We start from the raw sequence: 17,408 nt of genomic DNA on the forward strand, positions 1-17,408 counted from the left end.
TCGGACCTACTCACGCTTGTGCAACGACTCGAAGAAATATAGTTCTCTTGAAGTTCACCATGCGTCGCATTACTGCTTTATTGTAAGGTGTATATAAACACAAGAAATCAATTATAAGTGTTCAAATAAACTTACTATACACATGTCAACGCCTTTGCAGAAAGGTAACTATTTCCTACGCGAGGTTGCTATTTGTATATTCATCCGCTAAAATGGAAGGAAGGACTAATACCATCAGTCTATCCATCGTAAAAATGTAAGTCTCGGCCGTTTGGTGTGAGTTTTCTGGTCAAATGTAGAATTCAAATATTTGTGCCGATGTATGTGAAGTAAATATTGATACAATAGTGGTTGTTATTCCGTTAGTAGTGCAGAACGTGGCAAAATATGTTTTCTTCCTTGAATATTGTCCATTGCATATCTAGGCCACATCGTTTCCCTGTCTCGATTTCCACCTCGTATAATACTAGGCAGTCGCCCCTCACAACGTCCCATGCGATTTGTTACTGTTTAGACTTCCAGTCGTTTTTGCTGCACAATGTCGTGAGATTTATCCGTGTTTGACAGAAGTGAAAATCTAGCCATTCGTCCTTTAGCATTGTTTCTTCTTTCCATCCGCCATGTTTTCTCATTGATCTGAAGGGGGCGTGGCACGTTGTGTTTTGTTTTAAGATTAGATATATTTTCTTTAAAAAAAATTGAACGTGATAAGCAACATCTCAAAGATATAGACAATATTTTTGTATTTGTTACGTATAAATTATTACATATGTCAAATATGCCCTTTGGGTATATAATGTTGTTTAGGAGAAAATATAATAGTTTTTGTCAGAAGCAGAAATTGACAGTCTGGCACTGTGTTTACATAATTGAACATAAATGAGCTCTACATTTGGAAAACATTGCACACTGCAAATTATTCTCTCTTTTTTTTCAAGCTGAACAACACTCATTCCTTTTAATGTCATGTTCTTAAGCTTATTATGCAATCCAAGAATAGTAAAGATATTTTTGCAAATCAGAATTGGGTGTTTTTTATTGTAGTAATTTTAAGCATGTTTACATTGTTAAGCAATATTACAGCAACAGAATATTGTCAGCGCAGCATTTATGAATAGGTTTCTACAAAATATCATTAAGTGTTGTATATTTGGGTTGTCAGTCAAGACATGATGAGGTAATGTTATGACAACGTCGTATTGGCCACAGTCAGTTTACTCCTGACTATCTGCTGAAAACGGATGGGGATGGACCTCCCATGTGTGTCTCTTGCGATGGAGTGTTCACCATCAAGCATATTCTGCTTGACTGTGCGGACTTTTCATCTGCAAGGATTCACATTATGATGCGACAAATCTGAAAGATCTGTTTTCCCGGATGAGCAGGCATGTCATCGTTAGCTACCTGAGGGAAGTTGACCTGTATCATAAATTGTAACTATGTAATGTGAATAACGATTTGTGCTAACGAATTTGGTGCTATAACATTTTCTGTTTTTTAATAATCATGTAATGAATCTATATGTTTTTGACATAAAACTAATTTTGGTCTTTGTACTTGAAATGTTTGTGAATGCAGACTTGATCTGGTCACTATATGGCTGGAATAATGCCGACGTAAAGCCCAACTAGTGGATAAAGAGCTCGCTCATCATGCCGAAGACCCAGGTTCGATTCCCCACACGGGTACAATGTGTGAAGCCCATTTCTGGTGTCCCCCGCCGTGATATTGCTGGAATATTGCAAAACGCAGCGTAAAACTAAACTCACTCACTCACTCTTACATCTAATATCAATCATTTATCTTTTTTCCTTAACTGTTGAACTTTATTTTTGTTGTAGATGTAGAAAGATATAGAAAGAAATATTAGCATACAAGTAATTGTCTTATACACAATGTTACACTGAAACAAGCTCAAAGAGGATAACTCTCGTCTTGCAACAACAATTCATTATGAATATCCATTCTGTTTTATTTTATTTTTGGTTTTCGTATTGATTAAAAGAATCTGAACCCCTTCTTAATTAATTTTAAGGTTGTGAATAAAATTATACCCTGATAACATTTCAGTAGCAAGTTAGGGACATTTCAGAAATTTTAGTCTGAGTGTAATATTGCTATCTTTGGGGTAGTGGGCAAGCAGCTATTTTGCATCCTTCTCACAACATACATTACCAAATACAATATGCATACAATGTGCATCACCGAATACATTTATTATTAATAGAATATCCCTGTTTCCTTGATATTCTCATTTAGATGGTGGCAGACCCCGAATGTTTATTTGTCATTTGCAAAATGTTTTTGATGTTTGTCATGTTGTGCATGTTAAATAGAAAAGACAATTGAAACAATGAATGAATAATGGATTGAGTAACGATGTATAGTTTCCACTCAAATAAGGTGTATTCTTTCTTTGTAGTCAACTCTGGTTGAAAGTGTAGTCATGCTATAGCCATTGGTCAAATTACAACATTTGAACGAACTTCATCTCCTGGACAAATTCTGATTTTAACATTGAAATAAGAAGGCCTTTTGTTTATTTCGGTCTATTTCTAAGTAAATTCTAGCTCATATATTACTTTGATGATTGACATAATTTTATTTTTTTTCAGGATTAAAATGGATGCGCCCTAGAATGGAAAATATACCTTCTGCTTTCTCCTTTGGATCTGAGGAAGTAGACAACATGGAATTTCACAACTCCCAGTCAGCCAGTTTGGATCCAGCGGTCCATGGAACCCCAAATCTGATAGCAGGCGTGCAGTACGCCTCCATGGGATCTGGTGGACAGAGGAACACTATGTACCCCACACAGGGAAATATCACATTACAGAGGGCAAATGCTTTTGATCTGCCCCATTTACAGCTTCAATACCACCAAACAATGTCTGTGCCGGCTTTCCCTAATTTCCCAGGAGGAACATTTAACCAGATAGTTTCTCCAAGACCACATATGACTCCAACCAATCTCCAAGCAATGGCTGGCTTTACAGATCCAGCCCAATTCATTCCACAAGCAGTTCTTACACAACAGCGATCAGGACCTGCAGCAGATAAGATGGACACGCTTCCGAGCTTTAATTCAATAGTGGCATCAGCAGCAAGCAGTATATCCACCATGAACATGCATCCACAGCTGATGACAAACAGCAAAGAAGCTGCTCGAATGTTTGCTGCGCAAAGCAAGATGGCTGTTACCACTTCTCATTCCTCCCAGCCCATGTCAGATCCAGTAGATTCTCAGGGACAAGTGTTCTTTACAGGTCCCCAACCAAATACTCAGCTCAGCCAGCAGCAGCGTCAGCAGAAACCTGCTGAGTTCCTGCCCCGAGATCAATCACCTGCTGTGCAGCATGACTCAAGCTCCTCCACATCTTCTCAATCTGCCAGTTCCCAGTATCGTCCAACACAAGTTTGTTTTGAAGCATCTCCAAATATTGATGCAGTGAACTCCAGCTTCTTTGCCCAGTCTGAATCTGGACCAGGGCAAGTTCACAGTGTTCCCCATAAACCATCAGTTTCTTTGCCAAATAATAATAGAGAGAACCTGTCATTCACAGCAGCTGGATTGATTCCTGTTAATGGGTCTGCTTTTGAACAAACATCCAACTCGGAGCATTCAACCACTGGTTCTGTTCTCCAAGACAGAAGTGGCAGCAATAGCCATGATAGATCACCTTTGCCAACTGATGATGAAGCTGAAGGAGAAAAGTATTCAGAAACAGCCATGTCTTTGACTCCCCATTCCTCAAATGATACTCAAGATAAAATACATATATCCAAACCTTCACTCAAACATACCATTAAAAAGTGTTCCTCTAGAGTCACGCAAGAGAGAACAGCTGTATGTAAACCTAAATCCATTCCTGATACTCCCTCGTCCCGTACAGTCCGATTCCTTTTGTTAGGGAAGTTTGGTGATCAGTCTCCGTGGACACACCAGACAGACTGCAATGTGTATGACACCAGTGACAATGTTGACTTTGATGATACTATCAATTTTGGTAACATGACTGATCATCAGGATGACAACCACAATGTTAAAGCTGAATCCAAAGAAAGATTAGAGTGTGATAGAAGGCAGGGTTCTGGCTTTACTGATGATGCAGAAGCAAAGCAGGACCCACAATCTTACAGGAACACGGTGTCTCAGAATAGGGTTGGCATTCCATCAACATCTGAAATGACCTCTGCTGGCCAGGAAGGCAACCTTCCTTCACCGGCTGGGAGCTCTGGTTCTGAGGGTATGATCGATGAAGAAGCTCCTTCTGTTGATGTTTCTGCAGCAGAGAGTGCTGACAGAGGACAACTGCAAGAGTCCGAGCCTGATGATGACGATAATGGTCCTGTGTTCCCGGGCATGGGGAAGTGCGCCATCAATCCAAAAACTTTCTTCCAGGTTCAGCCAGACCTTGAAGACATTCCATATTTTGATTATGTTGACAAGGAAGCAGAAATGAAGCGTAAAATGTGGCAAGCTAAGAAAGAGCAGCTTGAAATGGAAAGGATGGATGTGCATGTGAAGATCGATGACTCCCAGTGTATCACTGTTGGAGATCAAAAACGGTGGCAGTGTCACAAATGTCCAAAGAACTACACGACCAAACATAATCTTGTGACTCATATCCTTGACCACAGCGGTATTAAACCCCATCTGTGCATGGTGTGTGGCAAATATTTCAAACAGTTGAGCCACCTGAACACTCACATGTTGACTCATGACAACGTCAAACCTCACGTGTGCCCACTCTGTGGTAAGGGTTTTACCCAAGTGAGCCATCTGAAGAGACATCAAGCTGTCCACCTGGACAACAAACCTTACATCTGTGATATCTGCAATCGAGGCTTCGCCTACCCCAGTGAACTGCGAGTCCACAAAGAGAAGCACATCCCTGGGAGGGACAAGTGTGTTGACTGTGGTGAGGACTTCTCCAGCCCCAAGCTGCTCAAACAGCACCAGGCCACCCACGAACAGAGGGAGGAGCTGACATGTACACAGTGCAGTCGGATGTTTCGCTACCCTAGTCAGCTGAGGGACCACATGGTAACCCATTCTGGGACACGCCCCTACATCTGCACTGAGTGTGGGATGGACTTCATGAAGGTTGGTAACTTCAGCACTGTGTTCTGTGATTCTTTACACTAAATTACTTGTTTTCTTGACCTAAGTAATTGTTAAATAGAACTCAACTGAGGCCTTGTCCAGGTGAAATAGAGACATCCATATTTTTTTCTGGGCAAGGTGTAGGGCATATATATTTCTCTTTGGGTTTGGGGCCAGTACACAGTTGATTAAGGCAACACATTTTGCTTTGCAGAATTGAATCCCTTTGACATGGCAAATAATACCATTACTGGTTCTTATCCCTCTTTGGCTCATTTAGGTGAGCACCATACCTGTGCTTGTAGGTTTTACTCAAGTTGTAAGGCCACACTTTCTAGTACTTGGTTTACAGATTTCTCACAGCAACATTCCTGTCGGTAGGCGGTAAAATTTAAAAAAATAAAATACTATTTCAGATTTTGGTTTCCCCAAAGTGGTTTTCACTACAAGTAGGCTGTTTAGAAAAAATAGAATATGCCATCAGCCATTCAAGTGTTCTCATTTCCTACTATAATAGGGTTTTAAAGAAACACCATTTCCACTCGGTAATTAATTAATGTGTTTCAGTATTTTAAATTTTGCTTTGCATCGATGCTAAATTCGTAATAGAAAGTTGATTTCAATAAATTAGATTTTAAAAATATTTATTCGGATTTTATTTATCGGCGGTAAATAGATGGCAAAATTGAAATTTACTATTTTTTCCACTTCAGCAAAAATTACAGTCGGCTGATCTGTAAACCAAGTAACAAAAAAAGTGTGGCCGAAACATCTGGGACCTACATCACTTTAAATGTAATATCAAGCTGACATATAATTAGTGATATAACTGGAAGGCTGGGTTAAACTGAACTCACTGTATAGCCATGATAATGGTTGACCCACCATCTCGAGGCCCATATCTTCTCACCTGTATATTGCTCCCACAGTACCATCACCTCATTCCCACATGTTCTCACCTGTAAATTGTTCCCACAGGACCACCTCAAGGCCCACATGTTCTCACCTGTATATTGTTCCAACAGGATCACCACCTCAAGCTGCCTGCATATTGTTCCCACAGGACCACCACCTCAAGACCCCCATGTATATTCACCTGTATATTGTTTCCACAGTACCATCACCTCAAGGCCCACATGTACTCACCTGCATATTGTTCCCACAGGACCACCGCCTCAAGGCCCCCATGTATATTCACCTATATATTGTTCCCACAGGACCACCACCTCAAGGCCCCCATGTATATTCACCTGTATATTGTTCCCACTGGACCACCACCTCAAGGCCCCCATGTATATTCACCTGTATATTGTTTCCACAGTACCATCACCTCACATGTTATTCACCTGTATATTGTTCCCACAGTACCACCACCTCAAGGCCCCCATGTATATTCACCTGTATATTGTTCCCACAGGACCATCACCTCAAGGCCCCCATGTATATTCACCTGTATATTGTTCCCACAGGACCACCACCTCAAGGCCCCCATGTATATTCACCTGTATATTGTTCCCACAGGACCACCACAGGACCATGTATATTCACCTGTATATTGTTCCCACAGGACCACCACCCAAGACCCCATGTATATTCACCTGTATATTGTTCCCACAGGACCACCACCTCAAGGCCCCCATGTATATTCACCTGTATATTGTTTTACCCACAGGGTTCTCACCATTGTTCCCACACCTCAAGGCCCCCATGTATATTCACCTGTATATTGTTCCCACAGGACCACCACCTCAAGACCCCCATGTATATTCACCTGTATATTGTTCCCACAGGACCATCACCTCAAGGCCCCCATGTATATTCACCTGTATATTGTTTCCCACAGGACCACCACCTCAAGGCCCCCATGTATATTCACCTGTATATTGTTCCCACAGGACCATCACCTCAAGGCCCACATGTTCTCACCTGTATATTGTTCCCACAGTACCATCACCTCAAGGCCCCTCAAGGCCCACATGTTCTCACCTGTATATTGTTCCCACAGTACCATCACCTCAAGGCCCCCATGTATATTCACCTGTATATTGTTCCCACAGGACCACCACCTCAAGGCCCCCATGTATATTCACCTGTATATTGTTCCCACAGGACCACCACCTCAAGGCCCCCATGTATATTCACCTGTATATTGTTCCCACAGTACCATCACCTCAAGGCCCACATGTTCTCACCTGTATATTGTTCCCACAGTACCATCACCTCAAGGCCCACATGTTCTCACCTGTATATTGTTCCCACAGTACCATCACCTCAAGGCCCCCATGTATATTCACCTGTATATTGTTCCCACAGTACCATCACCTCAAGGCCCCCATGTATATTCACCTGTATATTGTTCCCACAGTACCACCACCTCAAGGCCCCCATGTATATTCACCTGTATATTGTTCCCACAGGACCACCACCTCAAGGCCCCCATGTATATTCACCTGTATATTGTTCCCACTGTATATTGTTCCCACAGTACCATCACCTCAAGGCCCACATGTTCTCACCTGTATATTGTTCCCACAGGACCACCACCTCAAGGCCCACATGTTATTCACCTGTATATTGTTCCCACAGGACCATCACCTCAAGGCCCACATGTTCTCACCTGTATATTGTTCCCACAGGACCACCTCAAGGCCCCAATGTATATTCACCTGCATATTGTTCCCACAGGACCACCACCTCAAGGCCCACATGTTCTCACCTGTATATTGTTTCCACAGTACCATCACCTCAAGGCCCACATGTTCTCACCTGTATATTGTTCCCACAGGACCACCACCTCAAGGCCCCCATGTTCTCACCTGTATATTGTTCCCACAGTACCATCACCTCAAGGCCCATATGTTCTCACCTGTATATTGTTCCCACAAGACCATCAACTCAAGGCCCACATGTTCTCACCTGTATATTGTTCCCACAGGACCACCATCTCAAGGCCCACATGTTTACCCATACTGGCCTGCGCCCCTTCAGCTGCCAGGAATGTGGGCGGGCCTTCAACCAGAAGGCCAACCTCCAGCGCCACATGCTGATCCACAGCTCTGAGCGGGCCTACAGGTGTGAGCAGTGTGACAAGACCTTCACCCAGCCCCAGACTCTCAAGGCACACATGGTGGTTCATGCTGAAAAGAAACCCTTCTGGTGCAGCATCTGTGGTAAGTTGTCAACATGTTTTCAATGTATCTGTTTGATGGGTACGAAGACAGAGATCTGATGAGGCCAGATTTCTTCCTGTTTGGTTATGGATTTTTATACTGAAAAATTATCTATATGTATGAATGTATATAAATTTGTAGAAAAAAACATATAAAATGCATTTGCATTATACCTGATTTTTGTGTTTGATCTTAAAAATGTAAAAGTTTGATTTGGATAAATTGGTCATGATAGCCAGTCCTATTGGTTTGGGTCCACAGAAGTATCATGAAACCTAGAATCTGAAAGTGGATTATGAGTAATGTTTCAGACAGGTAAGGCTGTGATGACCAATGATGCTGACCCATGATGAACATCTGGGTGTCATTATGATCCTCAATGACATTTGTTTCCATGGTTACTGATTGTTTGTTTTCCAGGTAAGGAGTTTGGGCGCCTGCACAACCTCCAGGGCCACATGCACATGCACAACAACTCCAAGCCCTATGTGTGCCTCTGTGGGAGCTCGTTCACACTCAAAGGTACATGGTTCCCTTGTTGCAAGAATGACACAATATGTGAAACTATCTCCGAGACCAGTCATGTAATATTGGTGTTGGTCAACCTTAGAAGGTTATATATGGTCAACCCGTGAAGATCCGGATTAGAATATTGGTTTTCGGCAACCCATTCTTGTCGTAAGAGGCGACTAACAGGATCGGGTGGTCACGCTCGCTCACTTGGTTGTCATATCTCATCATATCTGTCTTAGAATAAGTTCAAGATATGAAGTTCAAGTTCACAATATAAAACCAGCATACGTGAGATGCCATCTTTCCAAGTAGATGAATAGCTGAAATGTATCTGGCCAACTGGCTATAGAAGTTGAGCATCTCTCTGTAAGTTATTATCTGGTATGATATTACAGTAACTCTCGCGACATATTATATCCATGCTGCAGACATACTGACAAAAGGTGTGATGGTAAGTTCATGTTTATGGCAATTCATGGAATTGTGATTTCCATATTAGATCTTGACTGCTCTGTGTAGTTCCATACCATTTGATAGTCCTTCAGGGTTCTCTTACTGTATGGTCCTGACCTAATGGTCATTGGCAGGCTGGTTATAGTTATCGTTTAACTCAGATATTTGACATATGTGATACCCCACAAGAGTTCACAAGGTTTCATTATTGTTGAACTCTTTTTTCAGGAAACCTGAATCGCCACAAGAAGGTGAAGCATGGCCTCAATGAGAGCACGGAAAGCATGGAGGAAGAAGCTGTGAACTTCCTGAGTCTCATGTCCGAGCGAATCAGGGAGGAGCGATCACTGGACGAGGATGAGGCTGACCAGCAGGATGCGCAAGAAATGTTGGACAGCCCACCTATTGACCAGTCAGGTGACTTCAAATCTCACCGGAGGGAGAGGAAGTCGACTCCCGAGGAAGATTCCCAGACAGAGGAAGTCTGTGGACAATGATGACAGTTCCTCCAGAGATCAATGTGATGATGAAGAGGAACTGTCGCAGTACTTCAGGCCATTAGGAGGTAGCGGCAGCAGCAGCAGTCAGATGAGACCCTGCAGACGCAGTCTCAAGAGGGAGTTTTCATCAGATGAGGAAGATGACACGAAAGCACTTAAAACAAGAAGAGGTCACAGATCAGTTCAAGTTGAAGAGGTCAAGGTCAAAGAAGAAGTCGCAGATGAGTCTCACAGTGATGGTGAGGCTCGAGAAGAAGGTTATGATGATGATGATGATGACTGGAGTCCCAGTCTTAAACGGCCTCGTTTACAACTTGGAGCAAAACTTGACTCTCTCATAGCAAAGAAGTTTCAAAGTGCTTGACACAATCTATTAATTTCTGAGTGTCGTGGTGTATTGTTACATGCTTAATCAGTCTGCTCTTCTTTTTTTACACAGTTAAATAGCTATGGTTACTATAGGATACAGCATGTTCCAGGCAATTATTAATCTGGTATCCATGACATGAATACGCCCATATTTCAAAATCCATTGTCTCATATTTCCATTCTGTGATAAGTAGCAGCAGTACCATGAGGTGTTTGAGTGTTTTATATTTGTCACACAATAGGTTTTGTACCACAAGCTGAGAGATATAAAACCTAAAGTTAGACTTCTCAATCCACATATACCTCTCAATATTTATCTTACTGGCATGTTTCATTCTGCAATTGCAAAAAAACCCAGAAAATTGATAGAAAAACGTGTTTGATTGAGCTGAGATTAATTTGTGCTGAGTTGCATGTTTTTCATTCACTTTTAAACAAAGTGCAGCTTTTTGCTTCATATTGGGTTACAGGAGATTTATTGTGCCTGCTCAGCCGTCATTTAATTATGCTGCCTGTTTTTTCATGGTGAGGTGTAAAGGATTTATTTTCCTGTTCAGACATTTATTTCTCCCAGTGGATTACACACAGAATTTCATCAAAATGGGAACCAATCAAATCTCAACACTCTGGCATGGAAGTAAGATATATACCCTAGACACTTTCACCATCGCAGCTTTTGTTTAACCATGTTAACACCAGTTTGAGAGAAACATTCAATCAAGTTACTCTTTTCTTCCTTACAACAAGCAGCATTTTCCAGCCAGGAATTTGTCTTGTCTTTTGTGTGCTATTGCAAGGAGGGTGAGTCCCATCCGGGATTCAAACCCACACTTTCAGAGTCAGCCACCTAAACACCAGCACACAAAGTCTGTCAAGTGTTCAGAGGAGCCATTTTAGTTTTTAGCTGAGTTCAGGTTCGTTACTGCAAGAAACTGTTGGTGATAAGAAGGATGGATGGTGGTGTCACTTCTGAAATAGAGCTATGGTGGTGAATATGTCCAGGGTATTGATTGTATTAGGATGGAAACATGATACACCAGATATTGAGGATGGAATTTCAACATTTCAACACATATGTAAATTCAACATTTCAACATGCAGCCATTCCAGACAAGTTCTGTCAGCATGGACGTTTTTGAATGAATAACCATGTTCCAAACTTGTAAATATCCATAAAAGTCCAAGGAGAATTTGGTGTGCAACATGGTATTTGGCTTCCATGATGCACTTTATTGCCATATGACTGGACGACTGTGATTCATCAAATCTCAACACTTGCTATTCGTCGTATTCAATCCTCAATGAAAACACTTAAGACCTGACTGAAACATAATGATAAAATCTGAGTGAGTCGGTACGAGACTGGGGAACTTGTGAACATTCCATCCGAAAAAAGTATTTTACTATTCATTTTCACAAGTCAGTGTTTCACATATACATGTAGGATTGTCTGTCGGTCTTGTATTAACTTTGATATTGTATCAAAATCTCCTTTGAAACCAGAAATTTGATCATTTTGTTTTAAGGCAAGTTAATTATAATAAGCAATGTTTGCTTTGATACTAGTGTAATTATTATGTTTGCTGTATTCCATGTGACTGTTCCTCAATCGTGTTGTGTACCGGAATTTTGAGTTTTACATCTTTATAGCCAGTCCTGTTAAACTTTTTTATTTTGGTGTGAAGCTAATTGTTGCTGTGTGACGTTACTCCAACATGTGTATCTGTTGACTTCTAGACACATGGGTGTAGGTATTGGTTTCTAGACAGATGGGTGTAGGTATTGGTTTCTTAACATGTTTTTGATATTTGCATTTTTTTCAGTTGTCTTCGTTCATCCTGTAGTTTGTTTGTTCCATATTTCATAACAATGATACTATTTCTGATGTGTGAAATGTAAATATCTGATGTCCTCATTGCGCCGGTAAACAGTCTGAGGTTGCCTTAGGGATACAGATGCCATCATTTGAAGTTTTTCTGGCAGTGGATTGTGTATGTGAATGAAGCGTCAGTAAAATCCTCATTATTGGATGCTGATGAGAAAATGATGCAGAGGATGAGATTTACTAACATTAAGGTTGTTTGGTTGGTCTGTTGTTTAATGCCACACTCAGCAATATTCCAGCTATATGGCGACAGTCTGTAAATTATCAAGTCTGGACCAGACAATCCAGTGATCACCAGCATGTGCATACAAACATTATGGTAATGGTGGCACAGTTAGTAAATGACAATATGTTATCCAGGTTTTTATTTGTACCCAAGGTTTACTCCCCAAAAATATATTCTTCACTGGACTTGATGAAGTTTCTGAAAAAATGTGTGGAAACCATTTTACTCATCCTTCCATAGATGAAGATTGTTTGTCTTAAGGGCTGTTTTTTTCTTACTTTCAAGCTGTCAGTAAAGACAGTTACAGTATACATGGACCATACATTGAAGTCTTTTGTATTGTATATTTATAAACAACCTGAGTAGTTAAAACATTGGATTGTGTGGCCTGGGTTCAAATCCCATACTGGCACAGTGTCTGGAGCTCATTCCTGGTGTCCCCAGCTGTGATATAGCTGGAATGTTATGAGGAGCAGAACATGGCCCCACTAACTCACTCATTTAGACAGTGGGAAATACTTGACAATATGCACAATAGTTTGTTTGTAGTTAGAATATTTGTTGGAAGAATTGAAACTATTCTATAAGTTCTCAGTGTGTTCTGAACATAAAAATGTGTATCAACAATGTGATTGATGTTTAACTTCTTATCTAGGTAAAGGTACATTTTCTCTTTTGAAAGTTTTATCAAACAATTTGTATAACACCTTAAAGAGGATACAATCTCAGGGACTAAAACAAATGCAAAAACCCCATTGTAAATCAGTATATATATATTGGTTGGAAGTAACTGGGAGGTTAGTGCAACTGTCTGTTTATATAACACAGTGTTTGAGAAGCAAGTCATGTACTATGTATAGATTTGCTCTACCAGCAAGGAAGTATTTCCCACAATGTCACTCAGCTTGGATCAAGTCATGTCAGCTTGATAGAATATCTTTGTCATTATGTCAAGAGTTGGGAGCCAGACATAAAACATACAAATTGTCATCTGTGCTGATATCATTTCGGGGAAAATAAACTAGAAATGAGAGCACACAGAGATGTTTAAGATCATATCTTCAAATAAGCCCAGTCTTTGTAGTATTCTCAATGAAAATATAAATATGTTTTCATAGACTTGTCTGTGTATGTTAAACTAAGTATGTGCATGTAAACAGTCCAAGCCAGTCATAACGCTCTCCCCCTTCCATTTATTGTGTTTAAAAACACACCCTATGCGCCTCTTCTCACCAAGCACATAGGTACAATGTGTGGAGCCCATTTCTAGTGTCCCCCACGTGATATTGCTGGAATATTGCTGAAAGCTGCGTAAAACTCAACCCATTCACTCACCCTTCTCACCAAGCACATACACCTCACCCCAGGTGATATTGCTGGAATATTGCTGAAAGCTGCGTAAAACACCCCCTTCTCACCAAGCCTACAACACCTCACCCCCTTAAGTTTAATTGTGAGTTACTTGTGCAAGCTAAAGTAACCCAACACATTAGTTATGTACATTTCCGAGGCGGTGGGGTAGCCTAGTGGTTAAAGCATTTGCTCGTCACGCCGAAGGCCGTGTTCGATTCCCCACATGGGTACAATGTGTGAAATCCATTTCTGATGTCCCCTGCCATGATGTAGCTGCAATATTGCTAAAAACAGAATAACTCACTCACTCAATAATTACATTTCCAAAGCATACATTTGATGAAAAAAGCCTATCAAGCCACCAACTGACAATATCTTCCTTGTCCTTCTTCCCTCCATACCTCTCTTCTGAAATTATGAATTTAAGATTTTCACTGCTTCCTTCATTCCGACTTCATGTTCCCAGATCAGTTAGGTTCGATATACCATGACCATTACCAGAGCTTCAACAGATGGAGTTGTATCGTTATGGTTGTATGTTGTCCTAACCATATATACCTATGCTTAACAAGTGTTAAAATTCTCATTTATATTCAGTTTGTTTTGTGATACAACGTGTGATGATTTTTGACAGTTTGAAAGGTGTCTGTGATGTCATGTGTTGAGTTTGACTGTTACGACTTCCATGAAGGTAGATTATGATGTATTGGCAGTTACATATTTATCATATGTTCTTACATTAATATTTGTTCCTTACATTCCCAATTAATTACATCTAGCTGTTGAGTTAATGGTAGCAGGTTGTTTTCTGTTAGTTGAACAGAATTTCATGGCCAAGAGTGTGAAGCCCATTTCTGGTGTTCGCCGCCCTGATATTGCTGGAATATTGGTAAAAGCAGCGTAAAACTCACTCACTCACTCTTGGTCAAGAAGCTGTTGGTTGAAAGAAAGAGACCCAAATTCAAATGCAACAGCTCACCGGAAGCATCCACCTCGATTATCCAGTGTATCAAATCTTCATCCTGTACATCATTATAGAATGGAGATCTGGTCCACTGGATAACTGAGGGTCAAGAATGAGGATTATGGAAACAGATACAAAGAAGTGAATGTTTTTCAGAAATAGAAGCAGTGAAATCTCTTTCCCCAGATATTCCACTTCCCTCATTACCATCTTTAATGCCAGACCATTTGTATTTTTGTATGTGTGTCTTATCTCCAACCTCAACCAGCAAGGCAGCGGGTGGGCAAAAAAATAAATATAAAAAAAGAAAAGAAATGTTTTAGATTTTTTAAATGAACTCTTTAAAGAAAATCTAACATTTAATGTAGATTGAGACAATTTATTAATAAATGTAGATGAAGAAACATCAAGATAACCTGTTTTTTATGAGTGTGTGTAATTTCCACATTGGTAAAAGTTTTGTTTTATTGCATCAGGGCATAGACTTTCACAGTAGCTGGGAAAATTGTGACATGAAAACCTTAAATTATTTTATGGCCGAATGAAACTTCAGTGCCAGGAGGTGGGAGATGGGAACATAGAACAAAATATGGATGGTTGTTAGATGCCTATTTTCAGGAAATCTGTTTTAAAAGGTGATACATTTTTTAAACCCACAAGTTAATTTCAAACATTATAATATGATAATATACAAACTTAAGAAACCTGGTTAGTCCACATTTTGAATGTACAATACAGTATTGGGGAATAACTTGTGTGAAAGGAAAAGACTGCTTAGTCGTTTTCATTAAATGCACTTGTGTTAATTGAAATTTATTTACTGTACAGTTTTAACTACTGACACCGATTTTACTAAAATAACACATTTTACATTCATGTCATCTTTCAGATTTTACCATGTTAACATTTGCTTTTCTAATTTACACATACAAACTTGGAACAGGAGGCCTCAGCTGTGATTTAGTTTCTATTTCTTGACCAGTTTATTTAGAGATTTGATAAATAGATTTTTACTTTGAGAATAGTATGTACAAACATATTTCTTCATCATGATTAATGGAATAATATTTTCTCTAACTTGTAGTTAGCTATGTTGTGTGATTCCTGGAGATATCTCAAACTCATTTGTTCACTAAGATTATACAATATAAAGTTATATTGCGAGTAATTGCCATCTTGATTATGTAAATCATGATAACTGATTATCTTTACTGGTATTTCTTAACAGTATTAGATATATATTTTTCCTTCGTACATAGGGCATATTTAAATATGAACTGTGGAAAACACATAGTTATTTATTTGAATAAAAGATGTTTCACATGATACATGTTTTTTCCTTATTTTCAGGATTCAGTACATTGACTTGAACTCTGCTTATGCACTGTCAGCATATTTCAGTGAACAATTACATTTATTATTTAAAGTGATCTGCATAAAATAATTGCTAATATTTCATTATTACCTTGGGCTGTGTTTTAAGTAGATCATTTAATTTGAAAATATGAAAAACATAAAAACATGTGAAGAAGGAATCTGTCTGGAACTTTCCAATTTCCATCCATTTTCATAAGTTGAAAAACACATTCATGATCATGATACACTTCTTCAAAACAATTTCAAAGACAAACATTCCATAGAAGATTATACTACAGGTCATCCCAAAGCCAAGACGGGCGGTGGGGATAGTGGTTGAAGCGTCACGCGGTTTCGATTCCCTCATGGGTACAATGTGTGAAGCCCATTTCTGGTGTCCCCCACCGTGGTGTCCCCCACCGTGATGTTGCTGGAATATCACTCACTCACTCACCCAGGCGAAGATCCAATACATTTTCAGTGGTTTTCAACGCACCTACCACTGGGTGACCTCCCTTGACATTTGCTGCTCGGAGATCAAAGTTCAAAGTTTGACATGTGAGTTACATTGTTCCTTTCAACAGTTGCCAGGGAGTTGACACCACTGATTCTCCTTCGGAGACGAAGTTTGCATATATTTCTTTCGCATTTTTAAATTTATACCATATCGCCTTCGTAATCCTGTTCAACAATAGTAAACTCAGGGTCGGTTAATATTATGACTGAAAGGGTCGTTGTCGGTACGGGTACTACAGATGTGTACCCCAGGTACGTTTCTGTATACAGAAATGTACCCTAGCCAAAATCATAATACAGAAACGTACCCTAGGACGATTCCATTCTGCATTGTGGAGTTTTCTTCATCGGAACGGTCATACTGTTGTATAAGATGCATTTGATATCGTTATATAAGAGCATACACAGTAACGAATATGTCACGGTGCACCACTCGCAATCAGCTGAACGGGAACAACTACATACGGTTTCGGTTTTGGGTTGCGGAATATGGACTCGACCGTCGTTTAAGGTTCCGGGTACGTTTCTGTAGTTTGTCTTTGTTTAGGGTACATGTCTGTATACAGAAACGTACCTGGGGTACATATCTGTAGTACCTGTGTCGACAACAACCCCTTCAGCAATATTATGCACCTGTCAGCAAAGATGCAGTAGTTCTGGGTTTATATATTAGAATTTCCACCGTTATAAATCCGAGCTGTCACATTACAAAAAAACAATTCAAAAGAAACTGAATTCCTTCTAAAACTGTGATACATCTGTGGCTATTAAAATCCCTGCACATTAGTGCTGGTATTGGCATACAACCTGCGATACGACCATCACAATTCGAACATTTTAGTCACGGCGACATATTGCCAAAGTATTGTGCACTAAAGCTGCGATACGATACGAATCCAGATATAATGGTGGCGATACGATACGTATCACAATACTGAAATCTTTAATTCTAACACCAACTATAAAGCACCTTAAGTTTAAAACAAAAACATTGTT

At 40.0% G+C, this 17,408-nt stretch overlaps 1 protein-coding gene across 1 annotated transcript; it reads left to right on the forward strand.

The window, feature by feature from the left end:
* Positions 1-214: 214 nt before the first annotated feature.
* LOC124282471 (protein suppressor of hairy wing-like) lies at positions 215-11,555 on the forward strand. The gene is given in 6 exon segments (XM_046718478.1): positions 215-256; positions 2,616-5,107; positions 8,043-8,277; positions 8,698-8,799; positions 9,472-9,695; positions 9,697-11,555. Coding segments are annotated over 5 exon segments (3,453 nt in total). The 5' UTR covers positions 215-256; positions 2,616-2,626; the 3' UTR covers positions 10,108-11,555.
* The last annotated feature ends 5,853 nt before the right edge of the window (positions 11,556-17,408 follow it).

This window comes from Haliotis rubra, unplaced genomic scaffold (assembly GCF_003918875.1).
Source record: "Haliotis rubra isolate DU_JTF1 unplaced genomic scaffold, ASM391887v1 Scf3, whole genome shotgun sequence".
Taxonomy (NCBI): Eukaryota; Metazoa; Mollusca; class Gastropoda; order Lepetellida; family Haliotidae; genus Haliotis; species Haliotis rubra.